The 27,292-nt window shown below is 45.5% G+C and overlaps 1 protein-coding gene across 5 annotated transcripts in view; it reads right to left on the minus strand.

Moving 5' to 3' along the window:
* Window positions 1–12,467: 12,467 nt before the first annotated feature.
* The window catches only part of SASH1 (SAM and SH3 domain containing 1), a 185,687-nt gene continuing 170,862 nt past the window's right edge, over window positions 12,468–27,292 (minus strand). For all 5 annotated transcript variants that reach the window (XM_065931175.1, XM_065931178.1, XM_065931179.1 and 2 more), the window contains 4 exons: window positions 23,806–23,919; window positions 18,840–19,975; window positions 17,015–17,146; window positions 12,468–15,834 (listed from right to left, as the gene is read on the minus strand). In XM_065931175.1, the coding sequence (XP_065787247.1) occupies window positions 15,571–15,834; window positions 17,015–17,146; window positions 18,840–19,975; window positions 23,806–23,919 (1,646 nt within the window). In that variant the 3' untranslated portion in view covers window positions 12,468–15,570. The remainder of the gene's footprint in view (window positions 15,835–17,014; window positions 17,147–18,839; window positions 19,976–23,805; window positions 23,920–27,292) is intronic.

Below are 27,292 nucleotides of genomic sequence, written 5' to 3' on the forward strand. Positions count from 1 at the left end.
TATTTAGATTTCCTGGGTCTCTAGCATAAGATGACAGATTCTCAGGCTCCATAATCAAATGAGTCAATTCTTCACAATAAATACTTGATTTTGTTTCTCTGGAGAAGCCTGAAGAATACTGTAGTAGCACAAGTGCTTCTTCTTCTTGCATTAAAAACAGAATCAAGGGAATTCCCTGGTGGCCCAGTGGTTAAGACTCTCCACTCCCAATGAAGGGGGCACAGGTTCGATCCCTGGTTGGGGAACTAAGATCCCGCATGCCACACGCACAGTCAAAAAAGAAAAAAAAAACCACTAAAAAAATAATTACAAGAAACCAAGATAGACCAGAGGGTCTAATAGTTACACAGTTTCTAAATACCAATGATTGGAAAGGACACTGTGGAAGATCTGTAAGCCCGGTGAAGGGACATGAAAACTCCTGGAATTGTGTTGGTGACAACATCACAGGTGGTGTCATTTCATTCATAATTGAAGAAAAGGCTAAACTTCAGCTACAGGTTAGTGGAAGGCAAAGGACATAATTCATCTATTCAAGTTGATGGACCCTGGGAGTTCAGAAGCCCTGTCCAGAGGTAATTCCAGCATTAACCTGAGGTTGACCTAGACCTTGCTAGAGCAGGCAGGTATGCGTGAGGCTCCCACCACGGAGACTATCACCCTGACACAGGCGTGGGCCCCTCAGCTGCACATACACCTCCTGTGGGATTGCAAGGGCCTCAGCTGCTCTCCCGCCTCCTCCCACCGTGGCTGCCGCCTCCCATACGGGGCAGCATGCAAAACACAAATGCATGTGGCCGTACAAGGCGGCGCCACAGGGCCCGCTCACAGAACAATACAATGGCCAACTTCAGGGTCCACGGTGGACGGTCCCAGGGTCCTGCCCACGCCTTGGCCAAATGAGTCAGTCAAGGAGGAAACGCTTGTGTATTTGCAAGTGTGGTACTGGACGGGCCCATCGACCCACTGACCACTTGGCTGCTGACCATCAAGACCAGGCTGACTGCCCTCATTGTGTTATAATGGCCTATAGACCCATGCTCTGAAATTCAGAACCAGAAGAGAGGGCAGCGAGGCCTCATAATGTTTGGAGGCTGCACATTTGTGTTCTGCTCAATTCCACTCTTCCTGGGGGTAGTCTCTTGAAAAAGAAAAAAAAGATGCTGGCATACATTCCGAGTGCATTCTGTTCATCCAACAAATACCTCTGAGCCCTGGCGTGTGCCAGATACTGTGCTGGGAAGTCAAGTTGAGAACCCAGGCTCTGCCCTCAGTCTAGCGAGAGAAGCAGATAAGCAGACAAGCAGATAAACCACTGCAGGGTCTCGTGGGAACTGCACAGGCTCAGAAGCCCACCCTGATGATGGGGAAGCAGGGAGGTGGGTGGGCAGGTTCACCTCATTAAAAAAAAAAAAACCACACAAACACACACACACACACACACACACACACACACACACCTGACAAAATTTGAAAGTTGCTAAGAGAGTAGCCCTTAAAATCTCTCTCTCAAAAAATTGTTAACTATGCAACATGGTGGATATTAACTAAACTTCGTGTGGTGATCATTTCTCAATGTATACATACACCAAGTCATCACGTTGTATGCTTAAAACTAATATTACTATCACAGTATATGCCAATTACATCTCAACACAACTGGGAGAAAAAGAATGTAGGTGAAGGAGGTATGGGCTTCCCAGGTGGCGCTAGTGGTAAAGAACTGGCCTGCCAAAGCGGGAGACATACTAAGACACACTGGTTCAATCCCTGGGTCGGGAAGATCCCCTGGAGGAGGGCACAGCGACCCACTCCACTGTTCTTGCCTGGAGAATCCCATGGACAGAGGAGCCTGGCGGGCTACAGCCCCTGGGGTCCTAAACAGTTGGACATGACTGAAACGATTTAGCACAGCACGCACACACACACACATGCTCTCACCTGCACAGAGAGAGAGAGAAGAAAAAGAAAAAAAAAACACTCAAAATGTTTTACTTTAAATTACTAAAATGAAAGCCTCTAAACTCTATGTTACTTTCCTTCTCAGAGTTTACCTATTGCATAAATATAAGCCCCAGATATCAATGAATCAAAAGGAGAGAATGGGGACCGAATTTCTTGTGATCAGCCATTGAGAAGGCAATTAATTTCTGTTCTCAAAAAAAAATTTTAATCGGAAGATAATTGCTTTACATTGTTGTGTTGGTTTCTGCCATACAACAGAATCAGCCATAATTATATATGTATATCCCTTCCTTCTGAAGCCTCCTTCCCCCCCACCCCCCATCCTGCCCCTTTAGGTCATCACAGAGCACCAGGCTGGCCTCCCTGTGTTATATAGTAGCTTCCTACTAGCTATTGAAACATGTATATTATCAAGTGTGAAATAGACCATCAGTCCAGATTGGATGCATGAGACCAGTGCTCAGGGCTGGTGCACTGGGAAGACTCAGAGGGAAGGGATGGGGAGGGACGTGGGAATGGGGGATCACGATGGGGAACACATGTAAATCCACGGCTGATTCATGTCAATGCATGGCAAAACCCACTACAATATTGTAAAGTAATCAGCCTCCAACTAATAAAAAATAAAGGAAAAAAAAAGATAGATAACCCCCCCAAAATAGGTTCATCAATACTATTTTCCTAGATTCCATATATATACGTTAATATATGATATTTGCTTTTTGCTTAGCACTCAATTTCTACCCCATCTCATGGCCAGTCTGTCTTCCCCCAGCTCCACTCACCACCGATGTTAACAAAAAGAACAAGATGTAAAATGTGAGGATAAAACCGTTTATAAAATTCTGTAGACGGGCTTCCCTGGTGGTCCAGTGGCTAAGACTCTGCGCGCCCAGTGCAGGGTGACTGAGTTCCAAACCTGGCCGGGGAACTAGATCCCATGCGCTCCAACTAATAGTTGGCATAACTCAACTAAAGACTGCATGCTGCAAGACCTGGGACAGCCAAATAAATGAATAAGTATATTTTTAAAAATCCTGTAGAGCATGGGAAGGTCAGTGGCTCAGGGGTAAAGAATCTGCCTGCAATGCAGGAGACTTTCAGGCATCACAGGTTTGATCCCTGGGTCAGGAAGATCCCCTGGAGAAGGAAATGGCAACCCACTCCAGTATTCTTATCTGAAGCATCCCATGGACAGAGGAGCCTGGTGGGCTGTAGTGCAAGAGTCCGACACGACTGAGCGACTAAATAACAACAAACCTAAATTTTAAAATGAATTCTGGGTGCCTTCCCTCAGAGTGAAGTGAGCAAGTCACTGTGGGGGATGAAAGAGGGGAAATGGTACCAGGATCGCCGACCTCTGAGCTACTGCCCCCAGCCTGCTGCCCCAGTGGTTCATGAAATGCTGGGAAGCATTGCTGGCGCTGGCGGTTCAGCCTCGGGCTCCCGGGAGATCTCTAAGGAAGAGAATCAGGGATGAGGCGTGGTGATGCTTCCGGGATGAACGCTAATGGAGGGAGTGCCTCCGGGATCTCTGCTGAGCGCTGACCCCTTGTTTTCCTGAGTGGAAAAACGGGTAAGAGATGCTTGAGTTGATAATGTGGGCGTAGCAGAGAGGATCACCTTCATGGCACTCACGGAATGAACACATTTCCGGGAGGAGCTGAGGTAAAGTAATGAGTTCTGGCAAGTCCTCCTCTCCTCCCCCTGCCAAAAGTAAAAAAGTCAATGAATTGTTCAATTTGTACATTTGGAGCGTGCTATGAGTTGAACCACTCTTCCTGCCTCAGGCAGGTATTTGGCCTCACTAGGCTGTGTGAACCACGAGTCTGAGGAAAAAATCTTGATTTCTTGCTTTGTGAAAAATCATTCTTTCATGTACCTTGCGCATAGATTTTCAAAAATGAACGTGAGACATCTTCTCTAATTTTGGAGGGAAAAATTTGAGGATTTGTAACATCCTCTACGATCCAACCATCAAATATTCTTCGGTAAGCAGCTCCCTCTCACCTCAAAGCCAACGGGAGAGGTGAGGATAGGAGTTTCCCAATGGCTGGGGTGGCCAGTCTCCATCCAAACCGTCTTGACAGCGCAGAGAATTACGGCGGTACCCCTCCCGGCGAGGCCCCTATCCATGCATTCTGAGCCTGGGACAAAACAGGAAGAGCCCCGGAGCCAAAGTAAACGCGGCTCCTCCCTGGAGAGGCGCCCAGGTCCTGCGTGTAGACCACAGCTGAAAGGGGCCTTGGAAAACTTTTGGAAACCTCTTCTAGGAAGATGGAAGAAATTCACACACGTGTCCCTGGTGAGACAACGCTGAATCTGCTCTGCAAACCACGGCAGGCCTCGGCGGGGAGCTCCCAGAGGTGCTCTGAGGAGGCCTTGACAGACACTCGGGCCGTATCAGAAGCAGAGAGCGACTCTGAGGCTCGGAGCCCAAGCAGGAGATCGGGGGACTCCCAGGTCAAAGACTTGGGACGCACGTCTAGGGCGATGGCTCACCTCTCCACCTTCATCCTCCTCCCCTCCAGCCCCACCGTTACCCCCTGCTCCAGAGACACGCCTTTGAAAGAGATTTTAATTTGGCACCTGTGATGAAAGCCAAGAGGAAGGTTTGCAGGTCTAAGTGAGGACAGGCCTCGGCAAAAGTGGGAAGGATTGAGATTAACCTCGGGAGAGGCATGGTGTGGTGTAGTGTGTTAGTCACTCAGTCAGGTCCGACTCTTTGTGACCCCACAGACTGTAGCCCGCCAGGCTCCTCCACCCATGGGATTGTCCAGGCAAGAGTACCGGAGTGGACTGCCATCTCCTTCTCCATCGGAGGAGCTATGGCAGCAGACAGGGGGTGCTGTGGCCCCATCTTCTGGTGTGCCATCGTGGCCTCGGTGTGACATCCCAAGCCCCATCTACCACTTATCAACGTGACAGAGAGGTGAGGGGCCGTGGCCCCTTTCCTGGGTCTGCCGCACCCCCACCTGGCCTTCTGAGGTAATACCCCCCGACCCCGTCACAAGTGGGGCTTCTCGGGTCTACTCTCCCAGCGTGGCTGCACACAGACCACAGCGGGCACGATGCCAGGGGAGAGCCCGTGCCAGTGAAAGTCCCCGACTCCCGTCATGTGACCCCACTCCATTCTGACTAGCGCCCCCGCTCTCCGGGAAGCTGGAGTCACTTCAGAGTTTACAGTCTGAGTTCTTAGAAGCTTGACTGAGCAGCACTTTTTTTTTTTTTTAAAGGCTGGCAACTTTATTTTATAATTTTATTTATTGGTGGTTGTGCTGGGTCTTCGCTGCTCGGGCTGTTCTCTTGTGGCGAGCAGAGGCTACGCTCTGCTCATGGTGCCCGGACCTCTCACTGCGGTGGCTTCTCTTGTTGCAAAGCTCGGGCTCTAGGGCCTGTGGGCTCAGAAGTTGCAGTTCCCGGACTCCAGCGCATAGGCTCAGTAGTTGTGGCGTGTGGGCTTGGGTGCTCCTGGGCATGCAGAGTCTTCCCGTATCAGGGATTGAACCCGTGTCTCCTGTGTCTCATACAATGGCAGGCGGATTCTTTACCACTGAGCCTCCAGGGAAGCTCTAAGCAGGACTTTAGAAGCTGGCAGCTGTCTATCTAGGTCGATACCCCAGTCGCCCCTGTGTGGTCGCTTGAGTGGCACCTCACGGTGACTCTGGCTTAAGTCATTAATTACGTCACCCATTATGTCACATAATGGGACACGTGTGACCTAAACAGCTGTCTCTCATATCCCTTGTTATGCAAAGCAGTTGCTTGGAGGAATGTGAGTAAATTTGAACAGGGACCCAGGCTCCACCTGGGAAAGAAAGAGATGTCATCCCCTAACCTCTGCCTTTTCAAGAGTGCAACATGATAGAACGTCTCTGAAAGGCTGAGATGGGTCAGACGGGAAAGGACACCCAGGGTCCCCGAGAAGAAGCCTAGTTCCAGGGGAGCCTGAATCTGGATGGTAACCTGGGCACAGTGCCCCCGTGGGGAGGGCCATTTGGGGGCTGGTTTTGGCCGATTGTTTGGCTGAAGCCCAAAGTACCCCCAGTAAAGCCACCAAAGCAAAGAGAGCATCTTGTGCAGCTGGGAAGGCCTCCCCTTTGGAGGCTTTAAGCTTCAGATAGATGGAACTCTGAGCCTGTCTTTTATCCTCCCTCATAACAAAATGTCATCATGGTGTTTGTGTTCTTTGAAAGTAGAAAGCAAGGTCAATGAACCATAGGGACACGGTGACCCTACAGCAAAAGAACTCGGCAGGACCTGGAGCCTGTCCATAGGCTTCTCTGGTCCATAGGCTGTCCATAGGTTTCTCAGAGAAGTCCACAGACTTCTCTGACTCTGATCGTAACTTATTCTTTTGAAGTGAGACAGGATCCTTTGAGGTCAGCAAACCCTGGGATTCTTGGGCAACTCTTTTCAGGAATGTCTTAGGGAGAGATACAAGATGCCCTATACTTTGGGGAAGTGGGGACTGAAGCAGTTCAATTTGACAGAAAAAGACTATTCCAGGTGGTAACTGGGTCCCTGTTCAAATTGGTTAGTTATTTTCAGAAATGGAAGAAGCTCAAAGCTGTTAGCAGTATTCTTTAACTTCTATTACTGGCCCTTTAGACAAATGACATACTTAAGGACATTGAAAAGCTTGTATGAGAGACAGCACGGTGTCCTTGGACAGAAGTTCAGACGATTTGTGGCACTTTCGAATATGGTTTTGAATTGATTTATAAGGAATTGATCTATTAGGAAGAGATGACTACCATATGAGCCGACATTTCCACTTCTGGTCCAGGGTAGGACCAGAGACGACTTTTTAAAACTTTCACAGTACAGTGGTGTTCAACGTGTCCTCCTGGCCAGGCCACTGTTAAGGACTGCATACGTTCCCCTTCCCAGGTGGCGCTAGTGGTAAAGAACCTGCTTTCGAATGCAGGAGACTTAAGAGACACAGGTTTGATTCCTGGGTCGGGAAGATCCTCTGGAGAAGGAAACAGCAACCCACTCTAGTACTCCTGCCTGGAAAATTCCATGGACAGAGGAGTCTGGCAGGTTACAGCCCATGGGGTCGCAAAGAGTTGGACACAAGCAACTTAGAAGAAGCACACGTGTTCCCGCAGGCTTCCTAAGCTGAAATCCTACCCTCCAATGTGATGGTATTAGGAGGTGGGGCTTTGGGAGGGGCTTAGGATTAGATGAGTGATGAGGGTGGTGCCCTCATGAATGGAATCTGTGCCCTTACAGAACATGAGGAAGATTGTCTCTTTCTGTCTGCCATTTGAGGATATAAGGAGAAGTCGGCAGTCTAACCTGGAAGCAGGCTCTCAATGGAATCTGACAGCACTGACACTCTGAACTTGAACTTCCATCCCTCAGAACTGTGAGAAGTAAATTTCTGTTGTCAAGAAGCAGGTCTGTAGTTTTGTGTTACGGCAGCCTGGACTGAGACAGCTACAGCCCTCAGTTATTCAATCAGCATTACCTTAGGTATTGCTGTGAAGGTGTTCTGTAGATGTGATTCAAGTCCATCATCAGTTAACCTTTAGTAAGGGAGACTAAATATGTGTGAGCCTGGTTCAGTCCCCTGAAAGATGTGAAGAGCTGAGCTGAGGATGAAGAAATCCTGATGTGGCTAACAGCTTCAGTTCACGCCCAAGGGTTCCAGCCTGAAGCTCCTATGCCCTATGGATACGAGGTTTTCCCAGACAGCCCCCATGATTGTTGATCTGTGCAATACATTTCTCCCTTCTTCTTTTTTGTTTTGCTGAGTCATGCAGCTTGTGGGGTCTTGGTTCCTAGACCCGGAATCAAACCCGTGCCCCCTGCAGTGGAAGTGTGGAATCTTAACCACCAGACTGCCAGGAAAGTCCCTACATTTCTTAAATTTATCTCTGATTGGTTCTGCTTCTTTGGTTGAACGCAGACTCACACAACAGGTGATTCTAATATTGTTCAGGCTGAGAACCAGAATTATTGAGTAGTGGTTAAGCCAAAGGGCAGGCTTTCCCAGGCGGCTCAGTGGTAAAGCTTCTCCCTACAATGCAGGAGCCACAGGAGACCTGAGTTCGATCCTTGGGTTGGGAAAATCACCTGAAGGCGGGCACAGCAATATACTGCAGTATTTTTGCCTGGAGAATCCCATGGACAGAGGAGCCTGGAGAGCTACAGTCCATGGGGTCATAAAGAATCAGACAGGACTGAAGCGACTTAGCACAAACGCATGCAAGAAATAACCCAAGGTCAAATCTCCTCTCTTCTACCCACACCTCTGTGACTGCAGCTCCCTCTGCTGAAAAATGGGGATCACAGTGTCTAACGCAGGGGGGCAGTGTGAAGGCCAAATGCTCTCGCGTGTGTCAAAAGTTCAGAGAGCAGCTGGACTGCATCCTGCCCGCTGCTTTTTATAATGTCAGGCTGTTCTGGGCCGTGAGCAACGAAATGCCATTCGAACAAAAATGAGCCTGGTTTACATCTCATTGCTCGACATCTAAAGTTTAGGAGTTTATTTCAGAGTCAAAAAACACCTCTTTCCTCCAACTTGCTCCTATGGTCCGCAAGAGGGCTCCAGATCCCTAAAACCACCCGGAGCAGCGACCAGAGGCGGTCAGGTCTCTCTGCTAATTAAAGCAGAAATAAGGCGGAGCCAAGAGCCCCATCGTGTTTATTAAAGTGGATTGTGAATTCCACCAGCCTCCATCATCATTCTTCAGTGGCGCTTCAATGGGTGGTTTACAGGACCCAAGGTCTCGCTGATAACTTGGAGGATCGCGGAGGTCCCGCCCTCCTTGCCCCGGCAGCACGTCTTTTTCGCGGCTCCGGTGTGGATGCTGAGCGAGCGCGCTCCTCCCGCTCTCACCTCCCGCCCTCCTCAGGGTCGGCCTTCAATCTGGCACAGCAGTGCCCTCTGGTGGCCAGATGCTGCAGCTACTACTCCCTCTGCAAGAGTTTATTTGCGGGAAGCGGCTGAGGATAAAGCGCTTTACTGTCATTTCTTTTTAAGCCGCGGATGCCCACGTGCCCCTGCAAATCCTTTGATGGGTAGAAAGGGTCTGTCTCTTTGTCGATTTACTCTGTCACTGGCTGTGTATGACCTTAGCTACTCTTGTCGCCTCTCTGCGTCCGTTTCCTCGCCTATGTATGTGTGTGTTAGTCGCTCAGTTGAGTCCGACTTTTTGCGACTCCATGGTCTGTAGCCTCCAGGCTCCTCTGTCCATGGAATTTTCCAAGCAAGAATACTGCATTCAGCAGCCATTCTCTTCTCCAGGAGTTGTTCCCGACTCAGGGATCGAACCCAGGTCTCCTGTGTTATAGGCAGATTCTTTACTGTCTGAGGCACCAATGAAGACCACTTCTTCACCCTTAACCTGAAATGAAAGTGAACCATCTCCAGCTTTAATATTTTGGCTTCAGGGGCTTCGGGCTCATGCTAAGTCGCTTCAGTCCTGTCTGACTCTGGGACCCCATGGACTGTAACCCTTCAGGCTCCTCCGACCATGGGATTCTCCAGGCAAAATACTGGAGTGGGTTGCCATGTCCTCCTCCAGGAGATCTTCCCAAGCCAGGAATTGAACCCGTTTCTCTTATGTCTCCTGCATTGGCAGGCGGGTTCTTTACCACTAGCGCCACATGGGAAACCCATCAGGCTCTGGGACTGTCATCTGTTGAACAAATACTATGTGTCAAGTATAGAAGTTCAGACTCAACAGACAGCAACCTCTGCATTCCTGAACTTTAAACTGTAGGAGGACATAGCTAATAAATAATCAACATAACAAAGAAGTAGAATACATAGTGTGTTAGAAGGTGATCAACGCTTTAGGGGAAAATAAAGGAGGTATGAGACTCAGAACTGGTGGCCAAGATAAAGCTAAGGGATGGTGTCGGTTTAAGTGATGAAGTCGGGACTCTGAAAGGTTGCTCTGAATAGAGACCTATGGGAGGAGGATGGGAGGCATTTAGTCCTGCGGATTTTCTGGGGTAGAACGTTCCAGATTGAGGAGAACCCCACAATGGTCTGAGGTGAGGACCTCTCTGGCTACATTAGGGACACAGAGGGTATAATGGGGCAAGGAGGGGTGGGGGTGAACACTGGCCACATCACACTTCTGCAGAAATGAGGAGTTCTAACCACTGAATCACCAGGCAAGTCCCCACGGCAGAGAAGTTAAACTTGACTCTGAAGAGAAAACAAAAAAAAAAAAATGGAAAGGCACGGAGGGGTAGGGGCAGAGGAGTGACATAACATGGCCTATGTTTTTACAGGGTCTGCTCAGGCAGACAATAAAATACAATAGACTGGGTGTCTTGCACAACAGAAATTAATTTTCTCCCAGTTCTGGAGGCTGCAAAGTCCAAGATCAAGTTCTAGCAGGATTGAGCTTCTGTTGAGAACCCTCTTTCTGGAGGGTCAACGCCAGCCTTCTCACTGGGTCCTCACCTGGACAGAGAAGATGCCAATAGTTCCTTCCTCATCTTAAAGACTCTAATCCCGACCTGGGTCTCTGCCCTCGTGACCTCATCTAAACCTAATCACTTCCCAAAGGCCCCAACCTCCTAATGCTATCCCACTGGGGGACTGGCTTCAATGTTTGAATTTGGGGGGGACACAAACCTTCATAGCTGAGTCACTCAGGCTGCTGAGAGTGCTGGATGGCAAGGAGCAGGTGGCTCTGGAACAATCCAGGTGAGGGGGTGGTGGCCACTGTAGCAATGGAGGTGGAGAGAAGGGGTCAGCTTCCAGAGATGTCAAAAGTAGAGAGGATTTCTTGACAACTTGACGTGGACTAGGAGAAAAAAAAAGAAGTCAAGGATGATGAAGGGATTTGATCCAAGTGACCAGAAGTCATCATTAATTGAGATGAGAAATGGGGGGGAAGATCAGGCATTCGGTTTGGGAGGAGTGTTGAAGATAAACGAGGATGGTAGTAAATTGCAGTCAGATTAATTTTAACTCCTTTGGCTCCCACACAGGCACCCAGAGGTCCTTCCATATTGGGCTCAAACGTGGTTTATGACCTTTGTGTATTCTGTTGGAGTTTTAGAGAGGTGATGGCTCACCTTCCTGGTCAGTGTTCTTCTCTGACACGGTGTAAGAGGAGCACTGTGTGAGGAATTAGAATGCTTCCAAATAATGCTGCCCGTGGTCCCCTGATGCACGGATGAGTGGTCCAGACCTACACCTGAGTGAGCATCTATCCTCTCCTGCCTCTTCCTCCCTCATTCACACCCTCACACACACCCCTAGAAGTCCTGTGTAGACACTTTCCTCTGAGTCGATCCTCAGAAATAAAGTCAGTCATTATTACAATGAGTTATTATCACATTATTACAGAATAAGGAAAGTCATTATTCTAAGATGCTCCCAAATAAGTTGTGTGGTGAGATGAGAACCGCCCTTCCCTTGTCTCCTTTTGGTAATCAAATTTATGTTCCTTATAACTTCTAAATGAATACAACATAAGCAGCCATATATGAAGCCAAGTTATAATACCAAGAATCCAATCAAGGTTTCTTAGGGATCATAAAAAATAATTATTTTCTATGAATTGAGCTATAGAATCTTAGGAGTCAGCTTGAGATAAACAAGATTTGAGGTTTATGATCAATTCTTTAAAATAATGCCTCACTTCAGAGGAACCCCAAACTCTAAGAATACATGAAATATCCCCCTTTACAAAATGGATTGGGGGAGTGGCAAGTAAAACCATGATTTGTAAGTAAGACTAATCATGGTAAAGCTATCTTTATTGAAATCCACCAGTGGATTTAAACTATTCTATCAAAATTCTATACATAACACAGCAATTCCACATGCTAAGTGAAAAACTGTGGGGAAATGCTACATGGAAAAAACGCTTATTCAGCTTTATTTGTAAACAGAGCATTTCTGAAAAGGCACACAAACCGTGGTTGTAATACTGACCTGTAGTGTGAGAAATAGGTGGCTGGAAGAAAAGGAGAGGGTTACTTCTGGTTTTGCATCAAGTGCACATAATATCTACTCAAAATGTTGAATTATATACTTCCTCCTAATTAAAAATGCATTTTTATATCAATTGCGATACACTAAGTTGAAAATGATTTTTGTCAAGTTGCTTAATTTCTAGGACATCCCAATCTAGAAGGTTTTCTCTCTCGGTGGAAGACTTGGATTGTTTCCATTTAACTATTGATACCTATGATACTGGGCAAGTCTGTGTGGACTCAAATTCTTCATTGAAAAAAAATGGGCTTAGACTAGAGATGACTTCCAAAATCTCTTTCTGGGCTAAGATACTGTGATTATGTGACTTGACTATGTAATATTTGGGAAAAAAAACTGAAATAAGTTGTCAAAAGAGAATTTGAATGTGATAGTGAGTTTTGGTGATATGGCAGAAATAATGTGGCAGTCTAGTTGTATACAACTACTATTTTTGCAATACATTTCATTCTTAAACCACACCTCATTAATTCCCTTTCATTTTTACTCACCTTTGAAATACCTAGGGAACAACAAAAGAGACAGATTCAACTGAAGAAATTTATTTACTTTTTTTTCTAGGTACATAGATGACATAATTATAGACAAGTTTTGATACATAGGAAAACCCTTCTGTCCACCTCTTTTTGCTAAATGAATCATCACAATAATTTTTACAATTTTTAAAACAATACACAGCTTTCTTGGGCTGAAGCAATCGCAAGAACATATCGGTACTGGTATATTACAGCTACTTACAATGTTTAAGAACAGCAATGGAGAAAAATAAGTTATTTAAATATTGATTTCATATACAGAAAGTGCAATGTTGTTAGTTGTTATATAACTTGCTTGACAGTTTCTTGTTTCTCTATCAATTTAAAATCGAGATAATGTGGACTCAGACTTTTTTTTTTTTCTGAAAATAATACAGTACACACATGCAGCATTGACTTAGTGAACTGACTTCTCTTGCTGCAACTATGAAAGCAAACTTTGCTCTGTCAGGAACTGATTTTCAACAGACTACTTATTTCCAATTTCACCCACGCCTGGGTACAGGAAAAGAGAAAAAGGGCCTCTAAGGCAAGGCCATGAAAAATCTATCTACTTCTTGGTTATCTGGGAATGTAAGCAGTGGTTGGGGCTGGCTGCATTTCCTTATAGACAGCTTCAGAGAAAAAAACGACACACAAGGACGTGTAGCTACCTGAGCCAAACTCTCCAGGTTTCTCCTGTGCTTTTCTAAAACAACAGTGTTCACCCCTCCTCAACACTCTGCACCAAGTGCAACGGATGAAAACCGGATATTGCCGAAGCCGACCACCTGTCTCCCGGCATCCACAGGCGGCCGCAAACCATCTCGGTCAAATGTCACACACAAGCATTCAGGCTTTTCTAAGGTCAGTTTAAAAGTTGAAAGCAAAAGAAGACCATACTAAAAGTTTACAAACAAAAGGATTTTAATAAAAGCACAATAAAAAATCACCTCAGATCCCACAGACGAGGAAGCCCTTCCACTGAAAATGACTCATGGTCCCTGAATTTCACTTCTAGGCAAAGGCAATGATTTCCAAAGAAGAATGGAAAAAAAAAAAATATATGGTTTGGCATTCTTAAAAACTCATATTCAGAAAGTTCACTTTTCTGGCACCTCTTTTACATAAGTGAAAATCTTACGGTGAAAATGAACTAACACCGGGAAATTCACGTATGATTTTCCCTTCTCCTTTGCTCCTATGTATCACCTGACTATACGTGTGGTCTTTTAGCTCAGCTTCAACTCTGAGCAGGCTCTCTCACAAGTCACGCTGAGGCACCGAAAACGTGGGGTGAGGAGCCCGTCCATTTTAAAGCATCCTCTCCTCCACACGTGAAATCCCTTCCAACGACATCGTTACAGGAGAGCCTGCAGCCTCCTTAGCCTTTACATGGAATGTCACATCCCACAGGAATGTCATAATGGGCTGAAGAGTTCAATAGCAATTTGGCCGTTTTAGCTTTTTCTTCTAATGTTCCACAACTTCTTACATGGCATCTTATAGAAGGTGACTATTATTGAAGAAATATATATTATTCTTTAAAATGCATACCAAAAGCATGAAGAAAAAAAAAATATCACCTGAGAATATCCTTTTCCTCAGAAATATGGATCCAGATCTATTTTAAAGCAAATGGCAAAATGGCTTTGTAATTCATGAAAATATCTTCCCCCCCCTCTCCCCTGAGGGATATCATTTGTTTTAATGAGTAGATAAAATATTACAGCACTTTTAAATCACAACTCAAAGCATTTCTACCATAAATGATCACACCCAATGCTTAAAATAGGGCTCATGATAAGAATGTAAAGGAAAATCATTTTATAAGCAACTGGGAACAATAATTTCTGTCTGCTAGAAAATCAGACAATAGATTAAAAGAGAATGCTGAAATCAGTTGGAAAAAACTGAAAACATGCAACTATTTAATATATGGCCAATGTAGTTTGTTTGGCTCCATAATGAACCTTTATTATATTTAAGTGAATTACCTAAATAAGATGGAAAACAGTATTTTAACTGTAAAACCAAGAAAAAAATCTTTTAAAATATCTTACAAACTATGTCCCTTTAAAGAACATCTTCCTTAAATATTCAACTTACAATGACTTTTTGCAAAGGTGATCTGTTATCCAATGACCGAATTTTGGAATGGACATGGTCAAGATTCCAAGTCAATACTGCAGCACAATGACCAACATGTTAACACTAAACTGATTAAAACGAAAGATCATAACCTCAAACACACAAACATACTCTCACACATGACATCTTTGTGAATTTCAGCGAGCTTTTTACCAGATTTGTAGTTAGTTTAAAATCTGAAAGTCAACATGAATCCTGGCCTGATAAACACCCCTATAAAATAAGCCACGTCAGAGTGAGACAATTAGAAAAGCCCATTTCTGTTGGAAACATCCCACATACGTTAGATGGCAGTCTAAGCTGAGGATCTGGAACTACGGTTACAAGGTAGTGAACACTAGGTTAGATAACTGCTTAAAAGCTTACGTTAAGGCAAATAAATGCTGATTTGCTAGAAAGCAATTATTAAAACGTCTCTTGTTTACCTAAAGGAGAATAGGGCTTTCTTTTTCCAGTGCAGCCAGATTTTCTTACTTTTGAACACATGAGCCTGGTCAATAGTGTACAATCACTCCCGAGGCTGTTACTTTGGCCTGGCTAAAGCCCGTCAGGGCCTCAGGAACCCTGCAGGGTGACAGAAGGGTGAGGAGCATGCTGAGAAACGGGACAGGCAGCCTCTCCCCATGCCCTCTGCCCTCTGCCCTCGCCCAGCGCACCAAGACAGACTGTGGGCAAAGCATTTGTGGCAAGTCAGCATCTTGGTTCTCCTGTATCCTGAAAACAAAACTAAGTGCTTGTCTTTTCTTTGGGGGGGTCACAGAGAACCACACCAATTTCCCGGAGGGGGGCTTTTCTGGAGAAGAGAAGGTCATCAGTCCCGTGCCAAGATTCCGAGTTCTGTTGGCAACACACTGGGCCTTTCTCCTGGGTCTGGTCTCATGGCCAGCCAGGGAGGAATTGCATCAGCATCGTGAACACAGTGAACGGGTGGCTCTTGTCCAGGCAGGCCCATCTCGGGCCCAGCTACATGGCCTCGGGGCCTGGGGGCAGTTTGAAGAGTCTGGCTGCAGACACGAGCTTGCTTATGTGTCTCTCCTCTGTGATGCCGGCCTCCTGAAGGCAAGTGTGGGACAGAGAAGGCACTTGGCCCAGGGTGCTAAAGCCCGCCTCAGTGAGGGCGCTGGCATACATGGGCAGACCGATGGAAATCAGCCAATCCGACACGGACGACACGCAGCCAGGAGACAGCGGCTTCCTGCAGATTTCTGTGAGTCCGCCGCTTGGGATCTAGGTAAACAGAGAAAGCGATTTCAGCAGGATTTGACCGGTGCCACTGGAGAGCTCTTTCTTTGCCTAAGAGGAGGGCTACTGAAATATTACATTTAATACTACACTATCAGAAAAGGATAATACCATGAGATGTCAAAGCATCGAGAATTCTTTCTTGGCTTCTCAAGGTGAGACAAATCCTCAAGAAAGTGTCTGAGGTCCCAGAAGGTACTTGGAATTAGATCTAACCCCAATTATGTGTGGACATCTCTGAACTGTCACCATTTATGTTTCTGGCTATTTTGTCTCATGGTTGGTCACACTCTTCAATCAATGATCCCTATAGTGACCGAAGAAGCAAACCTATGTGATAGTGTGAAAAAATAAGATACCCAGAAAAGCAATGATACTCATATAAGTAGATTTTCTTCTGTATTTTGAATCTACATTAACATCCAGAAAATTAAGGATTTATTAAATCAAGCATTAATTAAAATTAATCAATACAATTATAAAGAATTAGAAATACAATAATAAATGTTGGCTAGGGCAGGGAAATGGACATTGATACTTGACTTCTGTGAAGGCCAAGTGAGATTCCTCTCAGAAAGGCAATTTACCACCAAATGTGCAAATCCTTGAGATTTTCTGGAGTCTTAATGAAGCAAATCCTCTTGAAGGACTATATCCTCAGAAATTAGTCAACAAAGTCTATAGAATTTATTAACCAAGACATTCTTCACTTAATTATTTAAAATAAAAGTTTGGAAAAAAATCTAAAAGTCTTAACAATATGGAATTAGCTGAACTAAGACACACCTACTAGAACTCTTTGAAATATGAACAATATAAAAAAATTTTCAGTAACAAAGAAATAGGTTCACAATCTGATAACTGAAAACATTAAAGTTTCCAAACTGTACACGTACTATTATAACACGTGCAGAGAAATAACTAAATGGATTTTTTTTTCCCCCCACAGTGCTGGGATTATGGATAATTTTCATCTTTTTCTTTCCAAAACTGTATTTTTAAAACTCTGCAGGCTGAGTACGTATTACTTTCTCCCAGGTGTCTCCCTTTGATATCTTATAAGGAACCTTGTTCAGTGACTGCCAGCATGCCCATCATTAAGCCCTATAACTGAATGGACTTCAGAAATCTGGAAGAGAGGGGCCCTGAACCGCGGGCTGCTCACCGCCATGCGGTGCTGCTTCCGAAGCAGCTTGACACGGATCTGGTCCATGTTGGTGGCGACATCCCTTTCTGGCTGGTCTAAGTCTTCTGCATACCTCTGTACCAGGGCCTCAGGAATCCCACAGCGGCCGTGCTGAGAGCAAGAACAGAAATCTCTTAGCAAGGGTTGCGAGGATCTTTTTCCTTCTCCAAGAACAGCAAACATAAGGTAGGATAAGACATTTAGCTACTAGAAAGTAGGAACAACAGTTTAAATTTGAAGTGAATATATTTTCTTTAGTATCAAGACAACTATTTTAGAGAGAATATTTTACATCTTTATCTTTTAGGTAGTGATGAGCTCTGGAAATGTGTCCTGAAAGATGGTTAAAGTAGAACACAATCACCCTCCATCGTGGGGTCCAAGGTCTTCACCTCTCTCTATGTGATCATTTTGCAAAAGGTTATTGAAGGGCAAACTTGTGCTCTATAGATCATCTACTATTGGTCCCTCAGCTACAAAGAGTTATACTAGGCCAGCATTTACTGTACAGTAGAATTGCCACTACTTTCCACTCAAAGGGATTCATTCACTAAATATTAAGAAGGCAGAGGAGGAGTATTTTATCATAAGGCATTCAAGGTCATAAGGCACTTATAACAAAGACTCTCAGGAATGCATTAGAACAATTCATGCATTTCTAGGACTAACATACAACTACATCTATTTTCATGCATTTGTCTTCAAAGTTATTTTGATATTGGTAGGTCTACTCTGGGCTTCCCCAGTGGCTAAGAGGTAAGGATCCTCCTGCAATGCTGGAGACTCAGGTTCAATCAATGGGGTGGGGAAGATCCCCTGGAGCTGGAAATGGCAACCCACGCCAGTGTTCCTGCTGGGAAAATTCCACGGATAGAGGAGCTTGGCCGGCTATAGTCCACAGCATCTCAAAGAGCTGAAAAGGACTGAGTGACTGAGCGTACACACACACAGTTCTACGTGTTTATTTGTCTTTTTTGCAAATGAGAAGTGAGCTTTCATTACAGTTCTCAATGTTTTTGGTACAATGGGGTATTTTATATAGTCCTCTATCCCCAGTTACCCATACAGATATCAGACAGTATAATTATTACATCTGAATGATGCTAAGTAGCTCCAGTCATGTCCAACTCTTTGCGACCCCATGGGACTGGGGCCCATCAGGCTCCTCTGTCCATGGGATTCTCCAGGTAAGAATACTGGAGTGGGTTGCCATTTCCTTCTCCAGGAGATCTTCCTGACCCAGAAGTCAAACCTGCATCTCTTTTATCTCCTGCACAGGCAGGCAGGTTCTTTACCACTAGTGTCACCTGGGAAGTCCCATTTACATCTGAATAGGGCTCCAGAGTTTTCAAAGTAGGTTTACATTTATATTATTAACATTTGATCCTGTTAACACTTCTAAGAGGTACTTTCGAAGGTTATTATTAATTCAATTTTACATCCAGTGAAAGGAAATGGGGATTTGTTAAAATTTAAATACAAAGATGTTGAGTAACACGTGGAAACCGGAGCTTTGTTTCAGGACCGGGTTCTAGTAATGACTGATATAGTTCTCCTGGCAAAGAATAGTTGGCCAAAATTAAATACAAACAAGTGAAAGAAGAGAAGGGAAAGAAGAAAGCCCCCAAGGCGGTGTTTGCATTTAATCTGGGCACTGCGCTCTGTTCATCTGAACGCCCAGCGCGGGGTGACAAGGGCCCCCTGCCCCGCCACTGTCTGCCACCAGCTGCCGCCGGAAGGCAATGACGTTGCTCCCGCCTGGCACCCCCAACTTATGGGGCTGGGGGGCCAGGGCCTCGGATACCTTATCAGAATAGGGCTCCTCGGTGAGATCAATGCCTTCCGCCCGCAGCTTGTTCTCGGTCAGCATTTCCAGGTCCAGCCCGCGGGCGCAGGAGACCTTCCTGGCCAGCGCGGGCCCGAGCCGCACGCCGTGCTCCTGGAGGCTGGCGCTCTCGGGCAGCTCCGACAGCCAGGGTGGTGGCCTGGTGCTCGGCGGGCTGCCCGGCTCCGGCCCCGGGGGAGGCCTGGCCGCCGCCGCCGCCGCCGGGGGACAGTCGCCGGGGCCGCCGGGGCTGCCCTTTTTAAGCGGCAGGCCCGGTGCATCGGGGCCGGGGCCGCTGGGGGGACCAGGAGGGACAGGATGCAGCCCGTTGGCGAGGCGCTCCCTGCTCTTCTTGGCGGGAACGGGCGGAGGCTGGACGGGAGGCTTGGCCTGCGTTCTGGCCTCGGGGCCCCTCTGCTCAGCATCCAGGCCTTCTTTGGTGCCCGCGGGGTGATGTGTCCCTTCGAAATCGAGTCCTTTCCTGTGACCCTCCAGAGGCGTCCGTGTTAAACTGGGTTTAACGGCAGGCGGTTGGGCGTCAAAGGTTTTGGGCAAACACGGAGGGGGGGATGTACCCCGTGAAAAGGACCCCATCGGGCCATCCAGTTTCTTAGTAGTCGTTTTCTGAGGTTCAGAAAACCTCTTGCTTTGGGTCAGTAGCAATGCATTGTCAACAGCAGAATCTCGTTTGGGGCTTGGAACCTTTGTGACGGAGGGGGCTGTCTTTTGTGGCACTTCAGGTACAGTCTGCGGGGAGGGTTCTGTCACCTCGCCAGGCACATCTTTCTCGGGCTCTCCTTGAAGATCGTCCAGGGAGTGGGACCGGGGCCAAGCCTCCACGGTCTGGGGGCCCTCCAGGGTCTCACAGCTCCGGCAGATGGAAACGGGGAGACTCCTTCGGTTTTTGTTCAAATCAGTCACACACGGGGGATCACAGCTCTTGGAGGCGAGAGGGGTGAGACCACCGCCCAGCCTCCCCTCCCCTCCCTGCTTCAGAGCATCCACTGACTTCGTCAAAGGCAAGGTTGGGTAGTTGCCCAGCTGGTTCCTGTTGAAAGACTTCAGGCTGGACTCGGTTGATGACTTGGCAGAGAGGCTGGTTTTCCGAGTCTTGCCTACAAGGCAAGGAGAGGTTTTTTACAATCGCATCTTAAAAAGCAAATCAATCAAATTGATGTAAAAGGTGCGCGAATGTTATTGAAATCTCCAACTCCCATATCCCGCTGTGGAATTACACTAAGGACATAATGTCACCACTGGTGATGTAAGGCTACTGTGGTTCCATTTTTATTTTTTAAAAAGAATTCTTAAGTCTTATTAAAGGACTCGGGGACATGAAAGCTAATTGAGTTATGTGGAAGGAAAATATGCTGTGTCAGGCCATAAAATAAATCTAGGCCTAATGTCTGTTCGCAGCTGTAGTCAGTGTGGAAGAAGGCATATCCATATCCCATTAAGTAACCACACTGATGGAATTTCTGATTAGAGTACCGTTTCCTAAGACCAGGGCTGCAAAGGGGACAGGTTCTTTACAGAGGAGAATCTCTGACCTCCGGGATCAAAGGCCCCATAATTTGAGGTGGAGCTGATGTAATAATAACAGAAATAAAGTGTGCAATAAATGTCATGCGCTTGAATCACCCCCAAACCATCCCTCCCTCCATCCTCATCCATGGAAAAACTGTCTTCCATGAAACCGGTCCCTGGTGCCAAAAAAAGGCAGGGGACCATTGCTTTAAATGGTATCCCCCCAAGGTTCCCTGGTGACCACTGAACCCTCAAAACTTCTTTTAAATCCTCGCTGCTTTGTGCTTTGTTCAAGTGTGTAAAGTAAATGTATCCTGCAAACCGTCAGCCAATCCTGGTAACAACGAGTAAACAACTTAAGTGAGTCTACTGCCAGAGTCCGTAAGATACCAGTACAGTTCTAATAACCACTGAAGCAACAGACCTCATTAAAGTAAACTAACTGTCAGGCTGATAACTAAACTTATCAACCAGTCAGTCTACTTACTTAACAATTGTTGACTGATGCTAACTGCTGCTTCTGCTTGATGAACAGAGTAACACTGACTGCATCTGATCCCAGTCCACTTAAGACTCCCTTTCGTTTGAGACAAGTAAGCCACCTGGAATTTCCTATGAATACCTCTAGGCTGTTAGGACAGGGAAACAACGAACAAGACTCACTGCCCTCGAATGGGCCTCTCCCTTGATATTGCTCTGCTCCTCGGTCATGCAGCTGAGGCATTTAAAATACCGCTGCTCGTGTGGCCCTGATGGATGCTCTACCTGGTAAATTGTTTTCCTTATGGACCTAATAGTTCCCAACACTCAAATGTTGGTTTTTATTGCGAAAAGGAAAGGACATAGGAGACACACAATTTCAGATTTATGGCTGCAGGTATTTTAGACGGAATTTATTCACCTCACACCGCAGTCAGCAGGGGCTAACTGGAAAGGGGAACGGTGAAGAGGTCAGAAAGGAAAAGATTAGCACGGCGTTCATAATGGTAAGAGAATCGTCTTTATTCAGAACATCGTACTTTTGAAATCAGTGATTTCCAAAGCAGGAGGATCCTTTGTAATGAAGCTTCACTTATAACCCAGAGCAAAGTCGAAGTGTGGAGGTCACTCGAGGCTGAGGCCCAGCCCCTCCACCGTGGCCACCATCACTCACCCCACCAAGCACCCCCTCCAGGCCTCAGAGCCTTGCAGGATCCCAAAGATCATAGATAATCAGGGCTTCAAGCAGCATGAGCTCCCCAACCAGAAGTTACAAACTGCCCAAGAGGCACTGCTGCTGTAAACCCAGCGTTTACTTCTCCACTCAATGAAAAACCTTTCCTAGTAAAACCAGAACAAAATCGTGCAGCTTGGTTTCATATGTGAAAAAACAAAGGTTGGGAGAGGAAAATATCCTTAACTATTTTGTGGATAAAGCAGAAAAGTTGGGGGGGTGGGGAATGTCAAAATCTAGTTTGAAAACATCTTACTTTTAAAGTGCTTTTAGTTGGTTTGAATTGTGGACTTCCAGCAATTTCCTATCTACACTGAATACTTTTACTCTGCTTTTCAAAGTAAAATTGATGGCTGATCCTATTGGTCCAAAACCTGTTTACTGAAGTCTTTTATGTGCATTAAACTATGGAGGATATAAGTAAACCACTGATTCAAACTGAGTCCATCATTTGTAGCGGGTATGGGACCTACTCCATCAACTGAAAATACACATTCTTCAATAACTTCCAAAAACTAGACCATGAGAATGGCTGGCCTAATGTGTGAAGTTTAGGGCAACATAAGTCTGAGCCCCTAGTGATGCATGCTGTCTGAGTGGGAAGGAAGTACCATATTAGATGTGGGTAATTATATTCTTTCTGTCTAGCTGGTCTGAAGTTTTGAGATTTTTTTTTAACAAAAATGTAATCTTTAAGGTTTAATCATGCACCCTTCATTCAGAGATCTAGCTTTCACAACAATGAAGCAATATTTGAATAAAGTCAGACTTTTCCCGTTATTTTAGTATGAATTTAGATATTTTCCTACTGTAATGATGATACTGCCGGCATGATGTATGTTTATGGAAGGAGTCATTCTGCTACTGGGGCCCCCAATCTGAAAGTCCAGGGCCAGCCCTGCTTAGGTTTACTGTATATATAAGAAGAAAAACTGAGGTGATGGATGGTAATGATCTAAAGAAACCAAACTTTCATGCCCTAGTTTTGTAACAATGTTCTCAGCCGGGCTTCTTCAAATTCTCATGTTGAAATGAGACTCATGAACGACAATCCTAAGCCCTAGAATATTCCTGCTCCTCAGAACAAATAAGCAAACAAATAAGCAAAGAGATCTTTTATGGTATATGTTGCCTTTTTCCTTGCTCCCCAAATAGGTCCACCTTCTTTCATACATTGATTTGTGAAGGTACTTATGATAACATATACAAACTAAATCCCTTCTGGCTTGAAGTTCACCTAAGCCCAGATACCCCTGGCTGATGTATGATGACATTAAGTAGTTAAGAGTTTGGACTTGAAAATGCTTACAGTATTGGAAAATCAGGTCTAAAATATTGTTTACCATTCAGACTTCCCTGGCAGTTGAGTGGTTAAGACTCTGCCTTCCAATGCATGGGGCTCAGGTTCCATTATTGGTCGAGGAACTAAGATCCCACATGCTGTGTGGTGTGGCAAAAAAAAAAGAAAAAAAAGTCTACCATTGACTGTGGGAGGATTATGAGCTAGAGAAGAGAACAAGTGCTTCAGTTAATGTTCAATTTCTCTTTAGCATCGTCACATATAAAATATGCACTACAGGATTTGAGTGATAATTAGCAAATTGTATACACATCTAGCCCACTGCCTCATTCATAATCAGTGCTTACAAAATGCTAGGTATTTTTTATATGTTACTACTTTATTTAAGTCTTAGAACAAGCTATAAAAGAGAAACTCATATTAATGATTTCAGAGGTAAGGGCAAAGGATGGCTGGAGATGTAATTTGACCAAAGTCTTTGGCTATGCACTCCAGGTCTCCCCACTCTAAACCCCCTTGACTTTTTTCATGGTCCAGAGGGAGGGCTAACCTCCGAGAGTTGCAAGACAATGGAAGTTTGGGGTCCCTTTCTCTAACACACAAGTTTAAGCTCTTCCCAGTTAGGTGCTACTGCAGGATAGAAGAGTAACTAATGAAAAGATCTCTCTACTCCTCTCTCAGCATCATCCATTGCCTAGGTTCTTAAGAGATGTTCCTCCAGCCTAAGGATCTGAATCAAGCACCAGTTGCCCTGGAAAAGCTCCTCTCCCTATTTGTAGTTTTCTCAAAAGCAATGGCTCAGGCTGGGGAAGAAATACAGTCATTAGCCAAAGCACAGACACCAAGAAATGGCCCAGAAGGCTTGCGTATGACCATGAAGTTATGACTATCTGTGCTGACAGTACCGTTTTCCAAGTTCTCACTGCTTTCATAGCATCCTGAGTCTCGTGGAGAGCATCCGCTCAAGCCCTGGCTGTCGACAAGCAGCTTCTCCTGGGATCCAGACTGGTCGCTGTTACCTAGAGAAGATGAACACATGGCATGGGATTGTAAGGGGAATGTAAAGCACTTTTCAAATCCATCACATCTCAATTTTATCCTCATTTCTCACCATACATTTTTGAAGACTTAGATTTTGGAAGAAAATAAATTAAATGAGTGAGATCAGGATGTTTTCTTTTCAAATCAAGTATCACGGGACGATAAGGCTGGAGAGAGAGCACAGAGTTGAAATACATCAATACCTTCTAAGTCACTTGGAGGATAACTGGCCTCAGGTCAACCAGGGAAAGGAGAAATTCAGAGCATCATATTGAAAGTGGGGGAAAAGCAACCACAGTCCTTTCTGAGCGCTGATACCATCAAGCAGGAGCAGAGAGTGAATGAATGGCCGTTTCACAAGGAGGAATTGGGCTGTATGCTTTGTAGAGATCTAGAAGATTTGTGTTTCAATTTATTTGTTCCCACCTTTCCAATTTGGGAGCTGATATAAAAGTGAGACCTCCCTAGTAGTAGAGTGGAGTAAGAATCCGCCTGCCACTTCAGGAGACACGGGTTCGATCCCTGGCCTGGGAGGATCCACATGTTGTACAGAAACTAAGCCCCTGCCCCACAACTACTAAAGCCCGCAGGCCGAGAACCCGTGCTCCGCAACAAGGGAAGCCACCACAGTGAGCAGCCCACACACCGCAACAGAGAGTGGGCCACGCTTCCTAGAAACTAGAGAACGCCCACACACAGCAACGACGATTCACCACAGCCAATAAATAAATAAAAGTATTTTTTTAAAAGTTCTCAGCTTAGAATTTTACAAGCCGATTGCTAAACACAGTCATTATTAAAAATTAAGCTTTGCAAACTGTATTTTTAACAAATGTACTAAAAGTTAAGGTAATACATCCTCAAAACTCCTCAAAAAAAAAAAATTCTCAGTTTTTTTTTAAAAAAGGGAGTGTCAAAGGAACCATCAAATTTCTTTAGCATTAGGAGCATGAACCTTAACCCTCTGTGACATGTGCTGGCTCTTATCACAAAGGCAGCAAGGCTGCCATAAAGGGGACTCAAACCCCCAAGCCCATGAGGAGTGAGTGAGTGAAGTCGCTCAGTCGTGTCCGACTCTTTGCGACCCCATGGACTGTAGCCTACCAGGCTCCTCCATCTATGGAATTTTCCAAGCAAGAGTACTGGAGTGGGTTGCCATTTCCTCCTTCAGAAGATCTTCCCAACCCAGCTATCGAACCCAGGTTTCCTGAATCGCAGGCAGACGCTTTTACTGTTTGAGCCAGCAGGAAGGTTAGCCCATGAGGGGCCAGGGGCAAATCCTTTTGCTACGGATAGGTTGGAGGGTTTTTCCTCCTTTTTCCTTTCCCTTTGTCTTGGGTTAGCATTTCTATTCCCGCCCACAAAAGGTGTGACAGGAAAAGCTGACAACACCCTCCAACTTGGAAACTGAGTACAGAATACCCTTAAGGTGGGTGACGGAAGGTTGGACGTCCTCATCCTAAGGAATCCTTCTAGAGAGAAGCATCAGATGCTTTCTGCTGAAAGTCAGCCTATAGAAAATCACATGGGAAGTCACATGGGCCTTCATCACCCAAGCCGTGCAGCTCTGAACATTCTATAAACGGCACAGCTGACCTTATGTAGGTTCAAGGTTACAGGGAGATCGTCGTTCAATCATAAGGCGGACTAAATGCTTGGTCCATAAAACAGAAAACAAAACATTTTCTACATAAAATAAGTAGTTGATGATGAATGGCTTTATTTTTCTCTTTGCTTCCCCCCCTCCATCTCTCTCTCTTACACACACAAAACCAGAAATCTGATGTCTCTTCTCATCATTAAAAAAAAGTTGTGGGGAGACTGAGGGCTGCCACATACACACCAGCTGCTCCTACTGTCCACTGGCCACTTCCTGTTTGTGTTTCCCACAAAGAAAGCATTTTATAACAGGAATCTTGGCAGATAAGCCCTTGAATGAGAGCACCAAAATAAGAAGTGCTATTTTAAAAGTGATTAATAAAAAATTAACTAGTTGGTAGCACAAGAGCAAACCCTTTCCCCTCCCCCACACTGAAAGTGGGACATTCTAGAATGGTGTCCTCATTGTGTGGAAGAGTCTGCGGATTTGGCCTAGCCTCTGTTCTAGCCTAGCATGTTATTTAGGAAAATGATACTTGTCAAATGAGGGCTTTGAGCTATCAGTTACAACCCAGGAAGAGGAATCAATGCAGTTTGTCCCTGGCGAGATAGGTCAGTGCATTGCAGCGGCCAAAACAGACTCCACAGTGCTGACCGACAGGAATAAAACAGAAAAGTTGTCCCCATCATCGCAGGAAAATGAGGACTGTGCCTGCAACTTTGGGGACGCCAGCCTACCACACAGCGGCATAATAACCTGAAGTTATTATGGGGAGTGAACGGGTCCTTTGCAGTGCCTGAAAATGGCAAATCAATTTATAAAATCAGGAGACATATGTCGAGGAGATGGAGCCACTTTCTTCTTTCTCAAGGAGATAGAGCCACTTTCTTCCTGAAGGAGCCAATCAGCAGCTACTTGCAGGAGTCCCACTATCAAATTTAGCAAAATTCCCTAAAACTAAAAGCCAGTGCTTCCCAGGCAGGTTGTCCTTCCTTAGGGAGAATGAAGGGGAGGGTGTCTCTTAGAAGGACTGCAAATCAAGGCCTTTTCCTCTCCCCACACTCACTAACATTAATGCCAAGGCACAAAGGAAGAAAAAAGTGAGCTAGACCCATGAACATTCTCACAGTCAAGTGAGAATGAAGCTCTGGTCTTGGGGCTAAAACTTCATTTGGACATGACCTGAATTTGGACTAAAGCTTTCCTCCATCTCATCACACACACACACACACACACACACACACACACACACGCACACGAAGGGAAAACATGCTAAGACATCCTGATGAAGCATCCAAACATCAAAAGGTACTCATGCCCTGAGGACACGTGCCATTTTTCTGGAGCGTAGTTCTCTTGGGAAAAGAATGGGATTGTTGGATAGCAGACCTTCCAATGGGCTTGCAAATTTATGTCTTTAAAAAGTAAGGATTGAAGTACAACAAAATGTTAACTTTAGTTGGATTTAGGAAGTGGATATGTGGATTTGTTTTATTTTTCTCTGTACTTTCCCACCTATTTGACATAATTCCTGAAGGCAATTCTTATGAAAATGATTTTCTTAAAAGACAGCTTTCATTTGGCAGATCAAGGAGAATGGGTTTGGGATCAGCGGGAAGAATTGCTCTGGCACAATGAGAGTCTTTTCTGAATGGAGGAACCCTGTGGGAAGGCTGGCATTCCCCATGCTCAGACGCAGTGAGAGAAGCTGGACCCGCCTGACTGCCAAGCAATGATGCAGGTGTGTCTCT

Source organism: Muntiacus reevesi, chromosome 3, assembly GCF_963930625.1.
Source record: "Muntiacus reevesi chromosome 3, mMunRee1.1, whole genome shotgun sequence".
NCBI lineage: Eukaryota > Metazoa > Chordata > Mammalia > Artiodactyla > Cervidae > Muntiacus > Muntiacus reevesi.